Source organism: Mustela erminea, chromosome 8 (assembly GCF_009829155.1).
Source record: "Mustela erminea isolate mMusErm1 chromosome 8, mMusErm1.Pri, whole genome shotgun sequence".
Lineage (NCBI taxonomy): Eukaryota > Metazoa > Chordata > Mammalia > Carnivora > Mustelidae > Mustela > Mustela erminea.
In genome coordinates this window covers 12951714-12964298 of record NC_045621.1, presented here as the reverse complement: position 1 = coordinate 12964298, position 12585 = coordinate 12951714, and the positions used below count along the sequence as shown (strand labels likewise).

Below are 12585 nucleotides of genomic sequence, written 5' to 3'. Positions count from 1 at the left end.
CACTAGTTTTAACACTCAGTCATGGTTTATATCTAACTCAGTTATTACTATGATGATTGCCAAATGGTGATTTTCTAATTCCATCATTTTTTTGACATTAATCGACATTCTTTTGTCAGAGCCTTTCTGTGTCATTTATTTATTTATTTATTTATTTATTTGTTGGTGTTGGGGGTTGCATAGAAAAAAGCTTAAGCAGACTCTACCATCCATCATGGAGCCCGACACAGGGCTTGATCTCACAACCCTGAGATCATGGCCTGAGCCAAAATCAAGAGTCAGATGCTCAACCGACTGAGCCACCAAGGCCCCCATTTCTGCCTCATTTATTTATTCATTTGTTCATTTAGTTATGTCCATGTGGACTCTTGGATTCCTATTTTAGTTAGTAGATTATAATCTGTTATTACTGTTTTTTTATTTTGATACTTGTTATTCAAATTATTCCAGATATGGAGCAAATTGTTCCAGATGTGGCCAGGGATATCCTTTAAAACTTATCGTATCTTTTCTTGTACCAGTCCTGGAATCAGCCATTTCTCCAGGGAGGTCTGGTTAGTTTTAATGAGAAATGATACGTAGAATTCAAGATCTGGGCCTATGTATCCATTGCCACTAGAGTGTTATTAGGTCTAGGCCTGCTCAGCAGACAGAGCTAGGAAATATATGTGCATTCATACATATATACCCACTCAAACACATCAATATCTATGTCTCCATCCATATTTATGTTCTTCTATCTCTGTATATTTAAAAGCACAAGTTCACACCAGTGTCTCCAGTTCTAGCCCTTGTCAGCTCAGCTTCACTGAGCATGGCACCCATGCTAGCTGAATCCTCATCTCTGACCAGGGAAAGGGAGAACTTGCTTATTTTTCCTTGGATGTTTTTTCTACATTTTAAAGCTATACATGTTTATCATAGGAAAGTTAGAAATTAAAAGAAACAAAAAGAAGTTATGAAGTACCATCAAATCCTAAGTTCCAAAGAATCATTATTGGCATTTTGGTTTATAGCTTTTCAGACCTTTTGTTCTTTTGTGTCTCCCTATGTAATATTTTCTATTTATCATGTTGGTTTTTTCCACTGTTCTCCTAAAAATACATCATGAAAAAGAAGTTGGTTCTTGTTAAGTTACTCTTGTAAAAAGTAATATCCAAAATATCTCTTTTTTCCTTGCATTTTGGCCTGTGACTATTTTCTTGTGTTTTCCTTTATTCTAACACCAGATGTATTGGATTCTGGAGTCTCTCATAATTAATTTAAGGAGAATTCATTTCTCCTAACAGGCTTCTTACATAATCATTATAGGAATCTCAAACTCTTTTTCTTAGGAATCTTTGGCAGCTGAGATTGAGGGGACCATGCGTAAAAAGTTGAGTCTGGATGAGGAATCTTCTCTCTTTAAACAAAAGTAAGTACAGATCACATGCATTATTCCCCAAGCATTGGGATGCAATTAAAAAGAAGCCACAGTCCTAAGTGATAGGTATTTTGAGATTCGGTTGTGAATCTGCTTAGTATTCAAGGTTTCTTTCATAATGCTCACATCTGTAAGAGCACTCTCTTGTCCTGAAGTTTACTTTCTAATAATTTCTCCTAAAGTTTAGAGGCTAGTCAAGGTGGCTTTATTTTTAATGAGTTGCATATACAGGTCTCTTCTAAAGCACCCCAGTGACGGGCAGTGGCAATAATGAATGCTTCTCTTTTGACAGAGCCCAACAGAAACGGGTATTTGACACTGTCAAGGTTGCCAATGACACCCGGGGCCGCTCCGTCCCATTTCCAGCTCTGCTCCCCATTCCAGGCTCCAACCGTTCAAGTGTCATCATGACAGCAAAGCCTTTTGAGTCCGGTTTACAACAAACAGAGGACAAAACACTCCTGAATCAGGGGAGCAACTCAGAAGAGGTTTCAGAGTAAGAAACATAGATCATGGCAGTGATTCTGTAATTTTTATAGCATTGACATACCAGATTCACATACTTACATTCCAGCATTGTTCTGTGTTATTCTAAGGAGGTTCTAGAACTGTCCGTTTTTCATTCAGTAATGATGTCCTATGGCATTATTTGTAGGACAGATCATTGACTTCATAAAAGTTTTTAGAGTGAAAAGGCTGCATTTAATTAAGTACATTCAATATGGAACTTGCATTGAACTATAAAATTCTTTACTACTTTTTTCTTTAGTGTGGCGTAGTGTGAGTCTATCTTTAGGTCATTGGCAGTCACGCATAGCATCAGATGACACTGATGACCCATTCTTATTATCTCAAGTGCTTTGGTGCCTTTAGGGTAAATCAAAAGCTTGAGTAACGATTGAGGAAAACTAGGTCACTCTTAACTTCCTCTTTGTTTAAGCTTAGATTTTTTTCCAGTTTTCATTAATTCGTCTTACTGAATTACGTACATGTAACTAGAGTTAAACAGGATCACTGGAAAGTCAGCAGAAGACTTTTGAAAGGTAGATGTTTGGCATCTGAGAGAAATCTTCCCTAATGCAGAAATTGATCCTAGAACATACCAAATACATAAGAAGTACTAGCTGTTATCAGTAGTACATGGGGTAGAGTTCTTAGCATTAGTGAACACTTAATTGTGGACTAGGAGCTAAATATTAGTTAATCCTGGCAACAGTCACCTTGTAGTATAGGTACTATATCTTTTCAATGTATAGTTTGAGGGAAGTCATTTTGTAGCTTGCCCATTATCACTTCACAGAAGGGTATTGGTCACACTTCTGTAAACTACAGGTTTGGTCCATGGGTGCAATTTGTTTGGTTCAAAAATAAAAATAGCTTGTGTTGCAAAAAAAAAAGAAGAAACAGAGAAAATGACCCATCACCCTGGATTTTTCTTTTTGTCTTTCAGTTTGTACCCACAGTAGCTTTAAGTGTCAATGTCAGTACTGTGTCATTGTACACAATTACCTTAGGAGATCAGCGAACAGTTCTTTGTGAATTCATGTCTAGTAGCCAGGAGCTCCTGCAGCTTGTCTTGGTACTTTTTCTTTTGATATCAATTGTAAGAAACCTCTAATTTCAAAAATATTAAAAAGTGAGCAAATGTGTTCACAGAACTATGAAAGTGTAGTATTTACAAATCTTGGGTTTTTTTTTTAATGTTCTGCAATATTCATAGAGGATGGCGTATCATAGTTTAATGGGTAGAATTTTTTTCTCTCTTAGTAGTACATAAAATAAAGTAATAGTACCTCTTAGAATCAGTGGTATTATAGATTCACTGCAATATATAGTTTACTTTTCCGGCTGCCTAAACTAAATTTATAGATAGTCATAGCTGTAGTTTCATAAATTAAGTGGCTATACTTATCATGGTGATCACTGAGGAATGTTTACAATTCTCAGATCAGTACATTATACACCTGAAACTAATGTAACATTGTGTGTTAATTATACTTCAATATAAAAATTAAATGAAATAGAAAACTTAGTAAACATACAGTAAGTATATATTTGCTTGTCAGAAGTTGCTTGAAATGATTTGTAAAAAATTATGTATAGTGTTAGTGATTTTGGTTTGTTATTATTTCTGTATTCTTGAGCTCCAAGAAAAAAGCACTATGGCTTTAAGATCAGTCTCTTGAACATTCACCATTTTAGAAAAGAGATGTCTAGGTTGTGCTTATCACCCTTACAGATCTAGTCAGTGAATGATTTTCCCATAGGAACATACAGAAGGTGGGTCAACCAGGACCATCTGGAGATACTGATTTGGCTACAGCACTGCATCGCCTTAGTCTGCGGCGACAGAACTACTTAAGCGAGAAGCAGTTCTTTGCTGAGGAATGGGAGCGGAAGATCCAGGTTCTGGCAGACCAGAAAGAAGCGGCTAGTGGCTGTGGTACCCCCACGGAGAGCCTTGCCTCTCTCTGCACTGACCAGTCGGAGATCACAGACCTCAGCAGTGCCAGTTGCCTTCGAGGTTTTATGCCTGAAAAACTACAAATTGTCAAGCCCCTTGAAGGTAATAAATCAGTAGGGGCCATTCTTTTTTTTTTTTTTTTTCTTTTTAATTTATTTGACAGAGAGAGAGAGAGACATCACAAGTAGGCAGAGAGGCAGGCAGAGGGAGAGGGGGAAGCAGGCTCCCCGCAGAGCAGAGAGCCCGATGTGGGACTGGATCCCAAGACCCTGAGATCAGGACCTGAGCCGAAAGCAGAGGCTTAACCCACTGAGCCACCCAGGCGCCCCAGTAAGGGCCATTCTTAAGCCACTTTGCTTATTAGCCTTTCCCTTTCCTAGAATTGAACTTGTAATTATAAGAAGACTATGTGCAGGAGATACCTTTATTACCCCTAAACCTCATTTGTGTGGTTTAAGTCCATTAGGGTACTTTGTGGAAAAAGAATGAAGAGATCTGCTTTCTCCAAGTCATCAGCCATCAGTGTTTTTTTAACATAAATGTGAGGAAGGAGGAGCATCCTTTCCTGTCCTTACCTGAGATATATCATTGGTACAGTTTTCCTGGTAAAAGAAATGGGATATGATAAATAAATAAAAATAATATAGATGTAAGACTTCATCTCTACCTTCCTTTTCAAAAAAGAGTTCTTTACCCAGAAGTGTCATTTACTTCAAGACATGTAGGTCTTGGTTGGTTTGGTGTTTTGTTTTGGTTTTTTGGCCAGTTTTGATCATTTCCTTTCAGTTCCTTTTCCCTTCTAAGACAGAACTTGAATTCAAAATAAATTTGTTTTAAGGAACCCTGATTACCTTCAAATGATTCTGTTATGATCATAAAGGAATCTGCCTTAGACGAATTTGAGTAGGTAATCGCTGAAGACCCTTCAGACTCAAGGGTTCTGTAAGTTAGTTTCACTCACTAATGATCAGGGCAGATGCTTGTCAGAGCTGCCCACTGCAGGGTGAAATGCGTGTAGTGACATAATTGGACGGTGTGGGTGCAGGTGCTTGGCCTTTCGCCAGCTTTCTCAGACAGGAACCACGGGGATGTATCCTGCTTTTAGCATCTCCTTCACTTCCCTGCTGTCCCTGGGGAGCCTGGGGAGAGGAGAGTCACGGGCAGGGTGGGGAGAATACAAAAAAAAAAAAAACACCGAAATTCAGGTGTCTTTCCATCTCGAAGCCTGGCTTTTGACTTCGAAGTTCATAAGCACAGGTTTCAAGCCCAGGAAGTATTGATTTTTGTCACCTGGGACAATCCAACCCCACGTCCAGGGGACCTGTCTTCTTCTCCTCACTGCTTCAGCATCCTACTTCCCACTAAGGCTGTTGTCTTGGCTTTTTCACCCCTGCTTTTTTTTGAAACAGAAAGATTATTATCCATACCTTCAGCATCTTGTCACGGAGAACTTCATATAAATTTTACTGAAATATTAAGACTAAATAAGTCGTTTTATTATTATCCTTACTTTTTGGCACATACGATTTTAGCCTCTGTTTCGAGATCGAATATTTGTGGGAAATTTAAAACGTGCCTTATAAGGTTTTGTTGTTGTTGTTGTTTGTTTTTTGTTTTTGGTCTTGCACATTCAGGGTCACAAACTTTGCACCACTGGCAGCAGCTCGCCCAACCAAATTTAGGAACCATTCTTGACCCACGACCAGGAGTCATCACTAAAGGTTTTACCCAGTTGCCCAAGGACGCCGTCTATCACCTCTCGGATTTAGAAGAGGATGAAGAGGAAGGTATCACTTTCCAAGTGGAACAGAAACCTTCAGCACCCACGCCAGTAACAGGAATCTTCCTTCCAGCCGTCACTTCAGCTGGTGGTCCAGTGACAGGTAAGAACCGGGCTCCGGGGGGCGTGGTCCGGGAAGTCTGCGTTCCGACCTCCAGGAGGGCCGCTGGACCACTTCTACTTAATTAACCAAGTATTAATTAATTATTAGTTAATTAATAATGGCTGATTAATTAATGATTAATGAAGATCTAACTGGAATGCACTCATTCTTTAAAGAGAAGAAAAATCTGTAGCATCAGCGGCCTTTCTCATCCCACCTCTTAGTCAGCCTGAGTCAGAGAAAGATCAATTCAGTCAGTGGTTCCTAAGCCCTTTGGGCCAGGATCTCTTTATACCCTTAAAAATCATTGAGAATTCTAGACAGCTTGTCTTTGTGGGTTGTATCTATTGATATTTACCATACTGGAAATTAAAACTGAGGAAGAACCAAAATATTTATTAACTGATTTAAAAATAATAATTACATGTTAACATAAATAATGTTTTATGAAAAATAGCTGTTTTCTTTGAGAAGAATGGTTTTGTTTTATAGTTTTGCAAGTCACTGATTCATAGCTTAAAAGAAGATGGCTAGATTTTCGTACAGCTTCTGCATTAAGTTTGTTGTCATTTGTTGCTTCACTTAAAGAGTATGAAGGAAATGCAGACTCACTCAGATCTGTAGTTGTAAAAGGACAGAGTATTTTAATAGCCTCCTCAGGCATTTGTGGATAATTCTTTGATATTACACCAAAACTTGGTAAGTGGTAGTTTCTTTAAGCTTTATAGCAATGTGGAATCCAAAAACCTACCAGTGAACTTTTCATACTTAGTTACAAAATCTGTGGGTCTGTCCTACACTCCGAATGTATCTTTTACCCATGCATGATTTTATAATATCATGCACTTGGCATTTGGAAAATACTGGTTCACCGAGTTATGCAGATCTTCCAAAACTTAATGTATTTCATTATATAATATATTAAAATCCTATTAATATCACCACATAGCTCATCAGATAAATCTTTTTAGTATTAGGAAGTTTTAAAGCTCTCAACGGTGGATAGGAGTGCTCCAGAACTCCACTTGAAAGATGAAATTTTGTCACTGACAGCAAATCCTGTAAGCTATTTTTGTTGAAAAGATAGGCTCACTACCTTCATTTCCAAGATTTCTGCCAGACAGTCAAGTCTGAATAACCATAGTTTGTTAGCTGTTCTTTCAAGTAAAACTGGTGTTGGAAGAAAAAATTTCAACTCCATTGCCCACGTGCGTTTCCTTTAGATAACCATTGTTATCTTGGTATGCAGCGGAGTGCTTAATGCTCACTTCCCCTTTAATCACACAGAATATTATGATGCAGAGTCAAGATTTAGTAAGTAGTTTTTACTCCTTCATCAAGGACATTCTTATGTGAGTCTGGCTTTTTTTTTTTTTAAACTGTTGTGCGTGGGCAGCCGGGAAGGATATTAGCAGAGCTCGCTATAGCTTGGTGCCATTGCCTTGGTTGGTGCTAAGGAGGGAGCAGTTTCTCTCAGCATTGCTTCTGCACTAACAGTGCAATGCCAGCCCAGTCAAAACGGCAGATAACATCTCAGCATCGCTGTGAAAGTTTTGACCTGTGACCTGTGGATTCCCACAGGGTCTGCAGACCACACTTTGAGAACTGTTAGAAGTAGAGGGTTTGGCTAGAAAGACTGAATGACTAGATCTTGTTGGGGATAGGGTGGGGGGAGGGGAGATTAATGTATTTTTTTCAGAATATGTTTTTCTCTTATTTCTAACCTATTTTTAATCCTTTTGAATTACAGTTTTAAAGTATTGAAGGATTCGGCTATATACTAGCCAGCTGATACTAATACAGTATTTATATATATTTCATTTCCAAATTTGGTGATTTTTATACAAAAGACCCTTGACTAATGCTTAATTAATAAATAATGATGAATGTTTTACATCATTAACCTAGTCTTTCAATTTTGTTTGATTCCATTAAAATCTCTACTTCAGTTGCAACCTCAAACCCAGGCAAGTGTCTGTCAGGCACAAACTCGACCTTCACCTTCACCACCTGTAGGATACTGCATCCCTCTGATATCACTCAGGTTACCCCCAGGTAAGGGGTCTGGGCAATTTGAGGCCTAAAACTTATTTTCCTTAATATGTGTTCGTGAATTGATTTCAAAAATTACTTTCATTTTAACTCCCAGAATTTTAATTCATGTTCCGCGATCATTTGTCTTTAGGATATTTTTGCACCGTATCTTCTCCATTGATCATTGTAACTCTTTGAAGTTGGCAGGGCAAGTGAGAATGTGTTGTGTAAGTGAAAAATGGAGGCCTAGATAGTTTAGGTGACTGGTCCAAAGGCAGAGGTACCAAATGACCCAGCTGCACCTGAACCCAGAGGAAGCTAAACCACAAGAGTTGAGGGAACAGTCCTCAACACAAGACTGCCCGCACTTGTTTTTTGTGGGGTTTTTTTTGTTTGTTTTTTTAAAGATTTTATTTATTTATTTGTCAGAGAGAAAGAGAGAGCACATAGGCAGGGGGATCGGCAGGCAGAGGGGGAAGGAGGCTCCCCACTGAGCAGAGAGCCCAATGTGGGACTCGATCACAGGATCCTAGGATCATGACCTGAGCCAAATGCAGACGCTTAACTGACTGAGCCACCCAGGCTTCCCAGACTGGCCTCACTTCTGACACTACTTGCAAGTTCTGCAAGTTCAAGGTGTTCCCAAAACCACTGTCTGGTTTGATAATTTGCTAGAAAGATTCACGGAACTCACTGAAAGCCATTATGCTCGTGGATGCTGTTTATTATAGGAAATGGTTACAAGTTAAAATTAGTCAAAAAGAGACATAGGTCAGAGTCTGGGAGGGTTCCTTATTCTTAGGATTCATTACTTTCCTAGCACCGATGTGTGATGGTACATGCAGAGTATTGCCAGCTGGGAAAGCTCAGGCGAGCCTCAGTGTCCAGATTTTTTATCGAGGTTTCAGAGCATAGTCATGATTGATTGATTGATTGACTGACTGATTGACTGATTGCCTGTATAGTTGAGCTCCCCTCCAGGTCCACTGACCTAAAGCCCCCACCCTAAATCACATGGCTGTTCTCTTGGGCATGACTGACCCCTACCCTAAAACTGTTGGATGTGGCCAGGCTCACCCCAAGATCTAGTATGGCCTGCCTTCATCCTAAACAAATACGTGTGTATCAGACACAACATAGATTATCTCCCAGAAACTGAGGGCAAAGGCCAGAACCCTCTGGGCAAAGCTGCTATTTCTGTCCTACCGATTCCCAAAAGAATTTAAGGTGGTTTTCAAAGGTACATGCGACATTGGGATAATGTTAACTAGGCGTAGCAAAGAAAAACGAAGCATAGAGGAATCAAGAGTAAGGATATAAAATGGGTAAAAGAATAAAGTTAGTATACAGATTGTAACATAAAGTCTTAGATACTTGCTAGTGTGAGCCATATATTCGAGTCTTAACTTTCTCGCTGCCCATGTGGAGGGAAATAAGATTTCCTAATCTTATGAATAATATATGTAAGAGCAAATCAGTTACTTAGGGAAGCATTTGGGTTTCATCCAGTAAAGATCTCAATAAAGTCTGTAATGAACAGGCATATCTTCAGTTTTTCTACATTGTTCTTATGTCAACAAGATTGCAAGTTCTGTAAACTTGGTTCTTGGGAGGACTCAATACAGGTTGATACCATACGAAGTGTACATTTTGGGAAAAGACAGTCTGTTCCACAGTTAAGTAGGAAATGGGGGTGGAAACCTGGGAGTAGAGCTGTATAGCTGCATCACATTGGACGTTCTTACTTGGATTTCTTTAACCACAGAGTCAAACTTGTTTGTTCTTTGTTTCTTTCATACAAATTGGTACTTCAGAAAGTTTATTTATTGGGGTGCCTGGTGGCTCAGTGGGTTAGGGCCTCTGCCTTCAGCTCAGGTCATGATCCCAGGGTCCGGGGATCGAGTGCCGCATCGGGCTCTCTGCTCAGCAGGGAGCCTGCTTCCTCCTCTCTCTCTGCCTGCCTTTCTGCCTACTTGTGATCTCTGTCTGTCAAATAAATAAATAAAATCTTTTTTTTTTAAGTTTATTTATTAATGTTTTTGTAATAACTTTGTTAATAATCATTTAAAAATTTGTTATCTTGATATACTGAGTATTCTGTGTTAAAATGAAAGTTTGTCTATTAAATACTGGTAACATTTGCTCAAGGGAGGGAAATTGGCGAAAGAAGTTCCTTCTCTGCTCTGTCACCATTTCCTTGAGTGCGTGGTTTCTTAGGTTTTTTTTTCTTTCTAACAAAACACAGAATGAGGAAGTTTCTAATGGTTGTCAAAGCTTTTAATTATTTTTATTTTCCTACAAACACATGTTCGAAGTCAAGAAACATTTGTCAAGTTAAGAAAAATTTGTTTCATGGATATTCTTATACAACTGTTTGCAATTAATATTCTTGAAAATTGAAGTTTTAACAATTTCAACTTTTATGAGTTCTTAATAATATAAAATTGAAAGATTAAAAAAATTTCTCCTTACAAGAGCATCTTAGGTTTAATATAAAGATGATATTTTCTAAAAAAAAAAAAAGTTGGACAATTATTTACTCTTGGATTATTGTCTCTGATATATTTCACTTTTTGGAATGAATATATAAAAATAAAAATTTCCAGCTATTTTCTGTATTATTTTAATTTCTTTGATTTCTATCATAAAATTTATTCATATTCCCAAAGACATATATTTTAAGTTATAATTTAAGAAGTTTTCTTAGAGTAAACTTTCTATAGCCTATGAAAAGAAGTATGTTTCAATGAGTTTAGGGACTTAGTTACAAATTACAGAAAATTAACCAATCAAATCACTGAAGTAACATACCAAAATTCTCATTCAGATCTCTCCACAGAGGACACTTACTGATGTATTGCCTGTTGCTCTATATTTACTACAGATAACTAATGTAGTTACTTTAAATGCTGACTTGGAAATGACTTTTTATTTTTAAACACTCTCTCCTGCTTTCTTTCTTTTTTTTCCCCCAAAGCTCTGGGTTCCCTTCATTATCCTGTGGAAGTAGTGGGAGCAGTTCATCAAACACAGTGGTGAATTCTCCTGCTATGTCCTATAGACTCAGCATTGGTGAATCTGTTACCAACCGACGAGATTCCACTATAACCTTCAGTAGCACCACGAGCTTGGCCAAACTTCTACAAGAGCGAGGCATTTCTGCTAAAGTGTATCACAGCCCAGTTTCAGAGAGCCCCCTCCTCCAGCCTATCCCTAAAGCCCTGGCTATTCCTTCGACACCACCAAATTCACCATCTCACTCACCTTGCCCTTCTCCTTTGCCCTTTGAGCCTCGAGTGCATCTCTCCGAAAATTTTTTGGCCTCCCGACCAGCTGAAACAGTCCTCCAGGAGATGTATGGTTTGAGACCTACCCGGAACCCACCTGATGTTGGCCAGTTGAAGATGAACTTAGTGGACAGGCTCAAGAGACTGGGGATCGCCAGAGTGATCAAGACCCCTGATGCACAGGAAAATGGAAGAAGCCAAGAGGCAGAGATTGGTCTTCGAAGACCGGACTCTGCTGTTTATTTAAATTCAGGGAGCAATTTATTGAGTGGACTGAGGAGGAATCAGAGTCTTCCAGTCATGATGGGTAGCTTGGGCACCCCAGTTTGCACAACCTCCCCGAAAATGGATATCCTGAAGGAAGACTGAGGTTCAGCAGTTAACTGACCTCTTAGACAAATTAACACATGAAGGATGGATTTGCACTGATACCTGTAGTCTGGTCTGGCGGAGAGACAAGGAATGTTGCAGACGGGTTGTGAATGTGGAAAGGGGAAAGTGGAAGAATGGAAAGAGAATTGGGACGAGGCCCTAATGAATGAGGTCTAATTAACTGAAAGCAGAAACGAATGGGTCATGAACATTCGGAGGCAGATACAGAGGAAGGGTTTAATATACTTCTTCAGTTGGGTGTTCCTATCTTGAGAATAAAAAGTGACTGGACAATAAATTCAGTAATATCAAAATATACCAGTTACACTGAACTTGCTAGCACATTTGCTTCTAGTAAGCAAAAGCAGCAAGAACCCCGGTTAGGAGATGGGAAGAAGAAGGGAGCAGCTTCGACCACTGCCTGTAAAAAGCTGAACTGCAGGGGTGCTGAGCTAAGCCCCATCTGTTACTGAGACAAATGAGATGGCTCTTGTGTTTTACCCTGTTAAGTTCTGCTTGAATTACATATCCATCAAATGGTATGTACACAGCAGTAGCAAACAAGGAATTTTATCTTTTTCATAAAACCAGAGTAGTGGAAACTCCCTTTTGCTTTCTGTTTTCAAGCCTCTGAGCCACTGGGAGCCCAAATACAACCCAAATTCCTTTTGTATTTGTGATAATAAAAGATCATTTTTAAAAGTGTATTTTTATACAACACCTCCAAAAAAACAACATGAATTGGGGGTAGGAAGGATTTATTTTAAGAAGGAAAATATGGGTAAGTTGGAACCAAGGATACTTGTTTTCAGAATATTTCTTTTAGATAAAGACAGTGGCCAAGGCGTGTGAACACAATTACATGTCTTTATGTCCTTGGAGGCTGGAAGGGGTTAAACCCGAAGTGCAATCAATAGGATTTAGGGAATGTTGTGTATTTATGTCTGTATGTTTTTTCGTAGGGAGAGTTAGTTGCAACTAAACTTTTTCCAAAGTGCTATGCATATTTTTTCATTGAAGATGACGTGTATTTGCACAAAAATTCTCAGGCATATTAAATTATTATAAGCTAAAGTAAAACCCAGGTGCTTGCTTTCAGATTGTGGTTTTTTTAATGTAAAA

General features: G+C 38.7%; 1 protein-coding gene across 4 annotated transcripts in view; it reads left to right on the top strand.

Annotated features, from left to right (window-relative positions):
* The window catches only part of TRAK2 (trafficking kinesin protein 2), a 62654-nt gene extending 50305 nt beyond the window's left edge, over positions 1–12349 (top strand). For 2 of the 4 annotated variants that reach the window (XM_032354433.1, XM_032354434.1), the window contains exons 11-16: positions 1335–1414; positions 1716–1919; positions 3691–3989; positions 5522–5770; positions 7720–7825; positions 10782–12349. In XM_032354433.1, the coding sequence (XP_032210324.1) occupies positions 1335–1414; positions 1716–1919; positions 3691–3989; positions 5522–5770; positions 7720–7825; positions 10782–11460 (1617 nt within the window). In that variant the 3' untranslated portion in view covers positions 11461–12349. Of the gene's footprint in view, positions 1–1334; positions 1415–1715; positions 1920–3690; positions 3990–5521; positions 5771–7072; positions 7127–7719; positions 7826–10781 lie in introns of those variants that run through there. The other 2 variants (XM_032354435.1, XM_032354436.1) reach the window with 2 other exon arrangements.
* Positions 12350–12585: the final 236 nt, after the last annotated feature.